The 13,612-nt window shown below is 41.9% G+C and overlaps 1 protein-coding gene across 5 annotated transcripts in view; it reads left to right on the top strand.

The window, feature by feature from the left end:
* The window catches only part of MFHAS1 (multifunctional ROCO family signaling regulator 1), a 67,334-nt gene that overhangs the window by 38,128 nt on the left and 15,594 nt on the right, over positions 1–13,612 (top strand). Inside the window, exon 2 of one of the 5 annotated variants that reach the window (XM_033104538.1) lies at positions 10,321–10,802. The exons of the other annotated variants lie outside the window; for them this stretch is intronic. Coding sequence (XP_032960429.1) covers positions 10,321–10,496 — 176 coding nt within the window. The 3' untranslated portion in view covers positions 10,497–10,802. Of the gene's footprint in view, positions 1–10,320; positions 10,803–13,612 lie in introns of those variants that run through there. 5 annotated transcript variants of the gene reach the window in all.

Below are 13,612 nucleotides of genomic sequence, written 5' to 3' on the forward strand. Positions count from 1 at the left end.
ATACAGTATAGTTTTTGTAAATGTCACAGTGGGGCACAAATGAAATAATCATAAGTATAAGCTGAAAAAAAGAATCTTAGTAAAAGATACATGCTTATATAGCATTTCTGCCCTGTATGGATTGATCTGTGAGATTCACTGATTTTTTAGCTTGAAGCTCACGGGATATGGTAAATGAAATTTGTCTTTCCTGAATATCTGTCAAACCTTTCATTTCTTGGGAAGAGTGATCATGCTGTAACACCAGTTGGTGTTTCTCAGTAATAGTTTAGGTTTTTGGTTAACTATAGGGTATTATTTTTAATTGACATATAATTGAGATGTAGGTGAGATATAATTGGAATACAGTAAAATGCACAATTTAAAATTATATAATGTGATGTTTTGACATATGTACATACCCATGAAACCATCACCACAATCAAGATAATGGACAAATCTGTCTCCCTCAGGAGTTTCCTCTTGTTCACTCCTGTCCCTTCGTACTCCCCACCCTTACCCCAGGCAACCACTGATCTGCTTTCTATCACTATAGATTACTTTGCATTTCCTCAGGTTGTATACAATGAAATCATACAATATGGGCCCTTTTTTGGTCTGTCTTCATTTACTCAACATAATAATTTTCAGATTCATCTATGGTGCATATATGTATGATTCATCCTTTGTATTGCTGAGTAGTATTTCATTGTGTGGATATACCACAATTTATCTGCTCACCTTTAATGGACATTTGGGTTGCTTCTAGTTTTTGGCCACTTCAAATGAAGCTGCTGTGAACATTCATGTAGAAGTCTTTGTGTGGGTTCATGCTTTCTTTTGGGTAAGTATCTAGGAGTAAATAACTGAACCACATGGTAGGTGTATGTTTCAACTTTTCAGGAAATGCTACCAGCAGTGTATGAGAGTTCTAGTTTCTCCACATCCTCACGAACACTTGGTTAGGTCAGCCTTTTCCATTTAGACATCCTAATAGGGGTGAAGTGGCAACTCATTGTGGTTTTGTCTGCATTTCCCTAACGATTGATGATGTGGAACATTTTTTCATGTGCTTATTTACCATCGGTATACCTTCTTTGGTGAAATGTCTCTTCAAACTTTTGCCCATCTGTTTTTTTTAATTAGGTTATTTTTTTCCTTCTCATTGAGTTTTGAGAATTCTTTGTATATTCTGGCTGTCGTCCTTTATCCGATATGTGCTTTGTAAATAGTTCCTCCCAGTCTGTGTCTTGTCTTTTCATTAATTGTCTTTAAAAGAGTATAACTTTTTAACTTTGTTGATGGGCTTACCATTTAGAAAGAAACTATTTTATTCACAGTATGAAAAGTACTTCAAAACCTATACTCACTCTCCTACTTTCAGCTAAGATAGACTGTATTTACTCTTGCACCTGAAAACAAACAAAACAGCCAAATATATAAAACAATGACTTTCAAGACACTGAGCATCAGGCAACAAAAGACAATGCTCGTGAGCTACAGAAAGCAAATGATCTGAGCGCCACCATTGCCCCCACTTAGTGCCTTGCGAGTGTCCAGGCTGTGGTGCAGAGAAGGGGAAATGAGGCAGAGCCCAGCAGAAGCCCTGGTTAAGGAGACCAAGCTGACTAGTTTGCAGGACACAGGACTGGAGAGGAGAGAGACCTCCAGAGATCTTCACAGGGGCCCCTGGAGAACCCAGCAGGCTGCTGATCAGTGCTTGACTGAGCAAAACTCCGAGACTGAGGAAAGAAGTGTGAGTGGGGGGGCGGGGGGCGGGTAAGGGGGTGCTAAGATATTTCAGCTGTAATCTACCCCACACCCAGAGCACTAAATAGTCTGTGGTACCTCTGCTTCCCCTACCCCCACCGCTGCCACCACCAGCACTCTCCAAATAACCCATTTTTAACTGCAGTTCAGAAGAGGGCATTTTTAGCTACATCTACAGGTTTTCCTAAAGAGTCTCTGAGCCATGTAATCTTCAAAACTTAAAAAACATTTCAAGATGTTTGCATGAGAATCTCCCCAAATGGATCTTGACTTTCATGTGACTTTCTCTTTAGCTTGTCAAAGATGGAAGCATCAAGTCAGACAGAATGGCGCGGTGACTTCCTGCAGTGCTTCTGGTTTTTGTTCTTGGTCTAGTATGTGGGGGAGGCAGTGCTGTGCAGGGGTGTTTGGGAACCTACTCTCGCTGGGCATTGTGTCCCCTTCAGAAGAAGAGGCTGTAGAGTTTGTCCCTAATGGCCTGACTGCGTCCCACACCAGTGTCAGGTTTGGAACCACAGACCTGAGGGAACCTGAGAGGCCGCCTTGCGCAAGGTATGGATTCATCGAGTGATGGATTCAGTTATTTGCCATGTACTAGGGCCTGCTGTGTGCCAGGCATTGTTCTGGATGCTTGGGATCCAACAGTGAACAAGAGAAATCCCCACATTCGAGCTTATATTCCAGGAGAAGAGACACACTGTTGAGCAATCTGTCAGGCGGACAGAAGCACTGTGAAGAAAACTAAAGCGAGTGACCTGGAGATGGGGGTGCTATTTTATAGGTGATCGGGGAAGTGTTGTTTGAGGTGGTGATACTTGAGCAGAGACCTGAATGAAATGTGTATGGGGAGTGGGGGTGGGGGTGGGGGCTCAGGTTAGGAGCGGGTCCTGAGGTAGGAGTGTGCTGTGCAAGGAGGCCAGTGAGGCTACAGCAAAACGAAGAAGAAGTGAGGGCAGAAGATAGACAGGAAGAGATCACACAGGGCCCTGTGGACTGTTGGGGGTTGTCGTTCTGAATGACAAAGGGGGTGTTGGAGGGTTCTAACATGAGCGGATCTGTGTTCTACTAGGACCCCTCTGGCTTCATTGGGGAAGAGACGGGGGCAAGGGATCAGCTAGAAGCAGTTGGTGCTGGTGTAGACTTGGGAGCTGAGGAAGTCGTCAGATGCTAGATGGACTTGAAGGTAGAGCGACAGATGTGCTGATGCATTTAGTGTGCGTGTGAGAGAAAAAAGGTGGGAAACATGACTCCACGTTGTTTTGTCCAAAGTAACTGGAAGAACAGGGGACATTAATGGGTATGGGGAGCCTGGGAAAGGAGTCACTTTGGGGGCTGGGCCAGTTGAGCATCAAGAGTTTGATTTTGGACACATCGGTATCCAAGTGGTGATGTTTAATAGGTAGTTCAATCTTGGTCCAATAGTCAGGCCAGAGCTCAGGACTGGAGGTAAACCGAGGCCTTGGCAAGGCAAGTGGCCTAGTTCAAGGGTGGTTTGTTTCCCTGGGGCTTCCAGAAGAGGCTTCCAGAAGTGGCTTCTCCATGGTGCTGCCCTTGCCTGTGATGAGGCTGGTTCTATTTGGCGATCCCATACTTTCTAACTAGCTTTAGTGCTGTCATGATTATGTTTTCCTCTTTGTCTGTCTGTGTGTAGGCTTCAGTTTGGAGGCCAGCTATATCAGCTTGCAGGTGGAGTGCAACTGAAATATGAAGAATTCTTTCTTGTCTGCAGTTACAACTTTTAAGAGGTTGTAGAGGCTAAGGAGTACTGAGTTTTGATTGTTCGTGCGGTTTAGTGCTTTTCAAGTCATCATAGATGCTTTTTGTGTGTTTCAAGTGTCCTCAAGTCCAGGCTGGGTCTTCTGGGAATGCAACTTGGGTAGGGGGAGTAGATAAAGGAAAGCTCTGTTGGGAGAAGACCCAGCTGGAACACATTCGTTGGTACAGCTTGTTTATGCATGTGGGAGATATTATTCATGTGCAAAATAAAGAAGTTGAACCAAGTCAAGATTCTGTCTAGCCTGCAGGCGCTGCAGTCCTGTCCAACTCTAAGTCTGTGGGATTTCTCTGTCTCCCAGACCCTGCAGGGGCACCTCAGATCCCCCTGCCCAGCCCGACCTTACTCCTCCTCCTTCCCTTCCTCAGAGAAAAATGAATTTGCAGAAATTCTTCTCTTCCTTGTTAGGAGATGAGGAGTCTATGGTTTCTGATCATTTCTAAGGACTTCACATGGCGCCTGGGGTATTTCAGAGTCAGGTAGATTTTGATAAGGCTTCTGGGCCAGCATTTCAGATTTCAGTTCAAGTCATAAAAGTTCCTCCCATATTCAATTGAAAGAAAAACGAATGTGGGAGGGAGACACTTGGAGTCTGGATGCTTTTATGCTGTCTGCATTAACTTCTCTGAGCCGGGAACCATTTCCAGTAAGAAATAGGTGACAGACTATCTAAATAAAGAGTAGCCTTTGGAAAGCACTCCAGTCCAGCAGTGAGGGCTTTTTATAATCCTGACTTGCATTTTGAGAGAGGGAAGGCAGTTGGGTTTGGGCTCGGATCCTCCCTCCTTCTCTCTCCCCCAAACACACTTTGATCTGTGGAGTATGTCTAATCCTCAGCCAAGTCTGCTGGAACTTTATCCAGAGCAGGAAAAAGGGAAATATTTTTCCTTTCTTGGGTGGATTTGTGTTTATATAAACCCTTAGCAGTGAAAATGGAGCCAAATGGCAGGCACACGCGTCTGAGGCGAGGCGAGGTGGGATGAATGAATGACGGGAAGAGGCAGAGCAAGCTGTCTCTCTGCGCCCACGCAGCTTTGGCTGGGGTCATACTATATCGGACCTTTTAAGAGTCAGTGAGGAGAGGATGGTAGAAGTTCTCACGTGCGTTTTCCTTGGGATGTCCTTGTATATCAAGCCATTATGGAATAGATTGGGCTGAACCAGCAGCCAATCAATTCACTCCGGATCATGACTCCGGTGAAATATATGTATGTATATGAATGATTCATTCACTTCATGTCTTTGTCATGACTAAGAGAATAGTGTTGTAGAAAGCCTCGCCTGCCCGCCCAGACTCAGCCTCCGACACAAAGCTTGACTTTCTCACAGTATGTCCCACTATGGATTTACTTGCCTGCATTTGTCAACACTTTTTTAGACCAGCCCTTGGTCTAAAGTGTAGTGAGTTTTGCATGGGTAGTGAGTTTTGCAAGTGTGCTTGCCATTGGTACGAATGCTTTCTTGTCCTGAAACCACCTCATTTAAGCTGCAAGTGGTGTGCCTTGTAGTTCTTTGTTTCTAGCATACAACAGGGTGGTTCATTTTTAGACATTCTAGGGAAATCTCATACAGAATCTGAAGACAGGATGTCTCGCATTATGGCAATTTGTGTATTATCTGGGCTAATATGGAACTGACGAAGATGCTGAGAACAGCAAGTATAAAGAACTGTGATATAAAACACTCTTTTATTTTGCTGCTGTTGACTTTTTCTCAGAACCCAAAACAAAGCCCTTCCTGATAGGAACCTCAGCTTCCTGCGGCTTCCCTGGAATAATTTCTCCTACATATTAATATTAATAGTAATAAATGCCGCATGAGCCAGGTTCACCTGTGGTCCCGGATGTTTATTCTGGCCCCCAGGAATATTCATTTTGTGTCTGTTGGAGCCTCACACTTCAAAGTGGAATCTTCCCGAAGTTTCTACTTGGCATCTTATCCCAATGCTGTGAAGAACACTCGTGAAAGGAAACTTCTCAGGGACCTGAAGATTTGGAGACCCTGAGGCTTTTTCAGCAGGTGGAGAAAGTCTAGGTAGAAGAGCAGCCTGGAGGAGGTGGCTGGAGCTCTTGTTCCACTGCAGGTGATGGAATGGGGGCTGAAGGGAGGCAATTTCAATGAGGAAGTCGTAGGAAAGGATAGTGCAGAGGATTGGCTGTGTGTATGAATAAAAAAAAGAAAGAAAAAGAGACATGAAGAAAGGGAGGTGTCCACTTGTAATGTGAGCGACGTGACTAAACTCAGGCAGAAGTTTGAAAAGAAATTTTGTTAGATTTTTTTTCCTTGCTTGAACTTTGGCCAAATGCTTTGGAAGAGGTGCTGTGATCTGAGGTCATAACTCTTTTGATCCAGAAGACACCTGAGTGGTTATCTATCAGGGAGGGACCCCATGGGCCAAATGCCGCTCCTCTTGGCATAGCATACCTGAGATACTCAGTCACCTCCTTCTGTCCCTGAAACAAACAAACAAAAAAACTTTATGTAATTATAAGCAAACATTACCATTAGGACAATCATCTTCTGTCAGGAATTGGACTAAACAAGGAAAAGCTCAGTTTGTTTGCTCCAGATACCATAAAAGGAAAAATTAAAGGTCTCAGTCACTTGTGCCCAGTATGGGGCCTGCCTGGGACTTCAGTTGCATTATTCATCAGGTGAGTCTGAGGACTTCACAGGTTAGCACCATGGTGTAAGCCACAGAAGTACTTACTCAAGAGTGTGATTTTTTCCCCCCTCCTATCTGTACCTGTCACCACTCCCACAGCTTTGGGGGATGTTGGGAAGAAGTTGAAAAGTACTGAAATTTAATTTGTTTAGTGCAGTCTGATGACTGGCTATGCAAACTTGCTGAAGATGGGTACTGAGTTGCACCCCTCGTTCAAGGGCGTCTCTAAGAACCCTATTGGCATGCTTCTGGTTGTACTCTCACTGGTAAGACTTTACAAATTGTCCCCAGAGCTTCAAGGCACAGAAAGGCATTTCTGAATGTTTTTTTAAAAAGAAGTCCCGGTATTCAGAATTAAAACTAGACTTGAGAATTCAACAAATGGCTGAAGATGGAAATGTCTTTACCTTGTTAAATTGCCTAGACCTCAGTGGATTCTGACATTTTGAAGAATTGCAGGGCTATATGGTGGAAATGAAAACACAATTCTAGAAGAGGCTCACAATTTCTGATGGTGTCAGTTTTTGCAGCTGCCTCTGGAATTCATACCTTAGAATATATCTAGTTATTAATTGGCCGTATCAGTTTGACTCATTTCCAAGAGAAACTAATTGAGCTAAAGCAAATTCTGCTGTCAGGGAGAGTGCAGCAGCCCTGCAGTTTTGGGGGACCTCTCTCTGAATCTTAGAATTTCCTAAGAGTATATATGGCCAAGTGTTAGACAATATCAGTGGCCACCCCAGCTGACTTCCCAGTGGCCCAGCAGGAAGATTCCTGCTGAATCTATGGGTACCCTATCCAGCATCCTGGGGAATGTTGTTGGCACCCAGAGAGGACAGTTCCCTGCTAGCTTCAGTCAGCTGACTGTGGACTAGTCTGGCCTGGAGCAACCCTGCCGACCTGTCCACCATCCAGGAGGCTCTGCTATACGCTATCCAACCAGGTCTGAATCTCAGCCTTGGGGAGGGCTCCTCCCACATCCAAGTTTTTCTTCTTTAGATAATCTCCCTCAGCCTTCCGGTGTTCCTTAGAGTTCTCTTTCCTCTTGATAGTAAATTCCCTGTAAAAAGTCAGTTGTTTATGTGAAACCTCACTCTGGGTTTCTGTTTCTTGACTAGACCCTGAGTGATCATTGCAACCAGTAAATCTTAGCCAGGATTGGAACTACGGTTGGCTGACTCCAGAGGCAAACTACTTTTTATTGTTTCTCTAGGACTAGCAGTTTCATATACATTAAGTTGATTAGTGTGGTTACAGCATTTTTACCTGCTTTTACATTTTTGATAAAAATCTATTTTAAAGAGCAAACAGATGTTATTTCACTGTTATTATTTTTTTAATGAGATATTTGCCACACAAATGACTTTCTTATCGTGGATCCCATCACAGAAAAGACTTGGACATTTCCTGTTTATCTTTCCAAAACAGCAGTTCATTGCACGGCCCTCCAGGGCTCATTTTAAGCCTGTGATCTTTCATTCATTCTTCCGTCCTTTCACTCACTCACTCCTTTGTCTATCCACCCCTTCATTTTGGTAGTTCAGACACGGAGCCCTGGAGCTGGAGAAAACTCAGATGAACAAGTCTAGTTCCCTAACTGTTTCCTTGAGCTGTGGTATAACCAGCTCAGAAAGTACAAATGACAGGTACAGCATAATTCACAACTTCTTGAAAAGTTGTCTCTGGTTGTGGTCTCCACTTCTTCACCTTCCATTCTTTACTCAGGCAAACACTTCAGTCAGACATCCATCCCCATGTTTCTGCTGAGGGTGCTTCTATCAAAGCCTCTAGGAACCTCCAAGCCCAGAGGTCCCTTCTCTGTTGTTTTCTTGCTTGTCCACTCGGCAGAATTTGGCATAGCTGATCACTGCCTTTTCTTGAAGGAGTTTGTTTTCTTTTGTGAGGACACGTTCTTCTCGTTCTCCTTCGGCCTTCTGGGAGTTTCTAACTGGTCTCTCTTGTTCCTTTCAGCCTCTAAATTTGGAGCACCCCAGGACTTTGTCTTTGGTTCCTTTCTCCACCTACTTACTTTCCTTAGTCATGTCACACACTTTTCTGCCTTTAAGTATCACCTATTTGCTCATTACTTTCAAATCTCTATTTCTAGCCTTAACTTTTTATTGCAAATCCAGAATTTCTGTGTTTCCCCAAAAATAAGACCTAGCCGGACCATCAGCTCTAATGCGTCTTTTGGAGCAAAACTTAATATAAGACCTGGGTCTTATATTAAAATAAAACCGGGTTGGGTCTTATATTAACTTTTGCTCCAAAAGACGCATTAGAGTTGATGGTCCGGCTAGGTCTTATTTTCGGGGAAACATGGTGTATATGTAATTATTCACTTAATATCTATCACCATGTTTATCTTAACAGTCAAAAATCTAACTTGGCTAGGTCAGAACTCTTGATTTCTCCTCTTCCTACAAGCCACCTTCTTAGTCTTGCAAGTAGTACCACCATCCTCCAGTTTCTCCAAGATTTGGAATTATCCTTAGCTCTTCTCTGCCTCTTACCCCCATATCCAGTTCATTGGCAAGTCCTGTGGACTGCGAACTGGATATGGGGGTAAACAGTCCAGACTCTCCAGCTCTCCCGTCACCTCTTCAGACGAGGTCTCCACCATCTCTTGCCTGGGCTCCTACATGGAGACCTAATGGTCTCCCAGTCTCCTTCTTGCCTCCCTATCCAGCAGCCAGAGTGATCTTAAAACAGATCAAATGTCATTACTCCGTTTAAAACTAGCGCATGGCTCCCTACCACTTAGAATGAAAACCAGATGGTTTTCCCTGGCCTACCAAGTGCCGACGATCTGGCCCTCGCTGCCTTGCTTCCTCTCCTTGTCCCCTTCCCTCTTCACCCACGATCCAGCCGTGCCAGGCTTTTCGCCGGGCAGCCCAGCATCTTCCTACTTTCAGAACTTGGCATTAGTGATTGATTCCCTTTGTCTGGAATGTTTTCCCCATGGCTCACTCCTTATCGTTCAGATTTCAGCTTAAATGTCACCTCCTGTTTGGGATATCCCAGTGTAAGAAGACCCCCAGTCACTCTCCATCTTGTTAGCCTATTTTAATGATCTGGGTAACAGTTTTCATTAGTTATGCGGTTGGTTTCTTACTCTTCCTTCTAGTCCATAAGCTCCATGAAATCAGGGATCTTTGTGTACTTACTACTTGCGGTTTGCCCAGAGTCTGTGGGGTGCCTGTCCAGCACTAGTTGGTGGTTGGTTTGCATCTGTTGAATGAATGCGTGAACTCAGTGGCAGAGCCAGACTTGGGAACATAGGATTTTCCTCTTTAGTTTCTCTCAACTTTATACCAGGATGACTTTTGCTGGCTCCGAGTTATTGATATCTCCTATTTACTTAAAGGTTAGGGTAGAATTTCCAAAGACAACTCCAAAACTGCATTACCTTTTATTTGTTTTCATTTTAATTTACTTTTAAACTTCACCTTTAATTTAAATATGACACAAAATATGCTTAAAGACATTTTATGACCTATTTATTTTAAAAGTTTTACAATTATTTCCAAATTGTGCATAGTTTTTACTTATGTTCTATGAAAATGATGGCTGCCAGAGGTGGGCACAGCCCTGGGCTCGGAGACAGAAAGCCCAGACCTGTTTCTGCTCTTTACACAAAGTTGTTCCACTACTTCCTGCACGTCACTTTCTCTTCTAAAAAAGTTATAATTCATAATCAAAGGGCCAAGACCAAAGCCATTTCACACAATGGAATATTTTTTTTTAAATCAAGGCTACCAAAAAGTATAACCCAGTCTATTTATTTTATTTAATTTAGCCGTTGTCCTGAGGTTGGCACAGTGGTGATGGAGTGCAGGCATGGGGGACCCTCCCCTGAAACTGGATAGGACGGCCAACCAAGTCTACAAACAGTTGGTGATGTTGGAACCAACAGGTGTTGAGATTTCTGCCGCCTTTTCTCAGACTCTTAAGTGTGCACAGTAGCACATTTTTAAATATAACATTTAGTGTTCAGTGTTTACTTCTCCCGTGTATATGCTTTCTGGGCTTTATTTTGTCTGAAGACAAGGTGTCCTTTTATCTCTACCTAGTTTTCCCCTTCCATATGAAAGTGACCAGGCAGTTCACCCATCTTTTCTTTCCCTGATAGGTTGGAGGGCTTGCAAAGTGGGGAACCCTCCTGCTCACTGGTTTCAGAGGATGCTGCCTTTGCCCCAAGGAGATGTGGGAAACATGCATTCATGGATCTCATTGCAGCTACATCCAGAGTCACACTTAACTAAAAGACAGCCGTGTTCTATGGGGCTGGAGGGGTGTGAACTTTAGAATATTAGAGCTGCAAGAGGCCTTGAAGAAATCTGGATAATTCCTTCATAGAACCTATGTAATTGTTTTCATTTCTAGACCACATTTGCTGGATGTTGAGGGATGTTCATAATTTAGATCTTTATCCTAGATCAGGAAGTGGGTTTTATTTGCACTGAAAGGAAATGTTTTGGGCTTCTAATGTTGTGATTTGGGTTGTCAGTATGATAATTTTTTTTTCTTTATTTTTATTGGGGAACTGTGTGATTTTCCAGGACCCATCAGCTCCATGTCAAGTCGTTGTTTTCAATCTAGTTGTGGGGGGCACAGCTCACTGGCCCATGTGGGAATCGAACTGGTAACCTTGGTGTTATGCGCACTGATCTATAACCACTGAGCAAACCGGCCCCCCAAGTATGATAAATTTTTAGTATTTTCATTATGTGCCCAATATTTGAAAATTCCAACGATTAACAGAAAAAGTTGATCTCATTTCACTTCTGTTGGTTTTTTTGTTTGTTTGTTTGTTTTTAAATCATAATAAAACTTGGTATTCTGTTCTTCCACAGAGGGGTAAACAGTTGATAAGAGTTTGCTGCCATTTTAATGCCAGAAATCTTGAGCTAGAGTAATTAAGGATAGTTTTTCACAACTTTAATGGGCACAAGGAGACAGTGTTGTGGCCTGATACAGCTTCAGTGAATGTAGTGTTCTGTTTGTCGGACCAACTTTCTGCATCTTCAGAAAAACTGATTACATTGTATACTGCAAATGAATGGAAAAATCTCCAGCAGAGGAGAAAGTGTCAGCATTTAGAGCTGGCATCTCCCTTCAGTGTGAGGCATGCTTTAGTTGTTTCTTTTCTTTTTCTTTCTTTCTTTCTTTTTTTTTTATTAACTCAAACATAAAAATAAATAAACTGATAACCTCAGGACCTTTTAATCTTGAATGACCTGTTTCACTCTAAAGTCACTTGTGTTCTTTGTCAATTTATGTATCTAAGTAGAATGTACTTCCAGGTCTACATTTCCACATTGAAATGTCAGTCTCATAATTTTTAATGACTACAGAGAATTCCTCTTATTAATGTGTCATAGTTTTTAATCATTTCCTCTTTGGTGGACATTTGAGAGAGTTACCAAGTTTTCAACATTTTATAAATAGTGTTGTATGAGTAATCATTGTATAATTTTTGTCAGAAAGCAAGACCTACTTCTCGAAGCAAGTTCCTGAAAAGGAAATATACCAGGTTCCATGTCTATTTCTCCTTACTCTACCAATAAGATATTTTCTTTAATATAAAATAAAATTGAATGTCAACTATAAAATAATATATACAGAGGGTGCCAAAAAAATGTATACACATTTTAAAAAAAGAAAGAAAACTGTTAAAATTACACTGATGGTAACCACTTTGAGCACCTCTTGTACTTACAGAAGTCAAACATGACTTGTAGTCATCTTTTGTTATTGATATATATTGAGTATTACAATTTTAATACAGTTTTTTCCTTTCTTAAAATGTGTATACATCTTTTTGGCACCCTCTGTATGTATAGTCATAGGGTGTAAAGTACAACATAGGGAATATAATCACTGGTATTGTAATAGTTATGTACGGAGTCAGATGGGTAGTAGACTTGTAGGGGTTATGATTTTGTGAGATATGTAAGTGTATAATCATTATCTTGTTTCATACACCTGAAACTAATAAAAATAAATAAATTTTATAAAAATATATTTTCTGTAAATGTAACTGTTTTTTTGTAGCTCCCACCAACTTTGGGATTTATCTTTTTTATTTGCTTTTACTAGTGATAACATGTAATAAATCTAAATTTTTTTCATTTGATAGTTTTCAAATTTCTGATGGGGGGTGTTTTGCACATAGTTAATTAATGCTCTAATCCTTGTGTATTGCTTTACTGTGGAGAACCTGGGTACTGTAAATTTTTTATATATTTGGAAAAGTAAGCTTCTACAAAATCTTATCACTATAATAATAGTGTCAGGAACTTACTAGATGCCAGATACGATGTTGAGCACTTTTCATATGTTATCTAATTTAATCTTGACAATATCCTGGCCAGAGGACAGTATTATACAAAGGTTAAAAGTGGAGTCAGGTAGTCACGGGTTCAAATTCTGGCAATGCCACTTCCTCTTTGTGACTATTGACAAATCCTTAACACCTCCGAGCCTCACTTCTCTATTATGAGGATGATAGTTGTACCTACTTCATCGGATTGTCGTGAGGACTAAGGGAGGTAATAGTTATTAAGCACATAATAAATGTTCAATAAATGTTAGCTGCTTCTGCGATGATTATTTTTTCTTCTGAGGTCAATTTGTGTTTCTTTTTTAGCTTGACATATGTGACAACCTGATGGTAAGGTAGAGCTCATGTATTACTTCCCATTCTGATCGTGAACGTGACTGGGTCTTTTGAGTCAATGTTCCACACTCTTCAAGGTCTTTTCCAATTCTGCAGATTAGTATTAGTCTGCCCTTCTCATTACTCCTGTAGCATCTCACATGACTTTCCTGGGGGCATCCCTTATGCAGGACTGTGGCTCTGTTTTTGCACACTGGACTTTCTCAGATGCTGAGATCTTCCCCGTTACAGGCCTTGCCTTAGGTTCCTGTATCCCCTGCGTTCCCTGCAGCTCCTCACACATAGAAGGGTCTCCCTATTTCAATACTCAACGAATGGCTGTACGTTAAACTCAAATTTGTGTTAAAGAAATTTAAGACGATGAGCTTCTATTTTAGTAGGTAACGCATGTTATGAACCACTCTTCGTACGTGTGATAAGATAGGTTTTGGGGGAGGAAAAAGCTGTTTCTGTTATTTTCTTAATCTAGCATTGGGGCCCATTTCTTAAACCCTAAGCATACTGGCACTTGTCGGCGTGCACAGATGTACTGGAGATTGTGAACCCTTCTACTTGTTGCTCACTTTTCTGTCGCATCAAGTGAATTTTTCGTATGCATGAAACATCTTGGTACCGTCAACTGTTGTGCTCTTTCAGTGGCTGGCAGTGCTGCTAGATACAAAACCCAGGTGTCTGGTCCTGCATGTTACTGGGAGTCTGATGTGTGGGGGACAGGGATAGTAAAACTGCTGGTTTAATGGAT

This window comes from Rhinolophus ferrumequinum, chromosome 4 (genome assembly GCF_004115265.2).
Source record: "Rhinolophus ferrumequinum isolate MPI-CBG mRhiFer1 chromosome 4, mRhiFer1_v1.p, whole genome shotgun sequence".
Classification (NCBI taxonomy): domain Eukaryota; kingdom Metazoa; phylum Chordata; class Mammalia; order Chiroptera; family Rhinolophidae; genus Rhinolophus; species Rhinolophus ferrumequinum.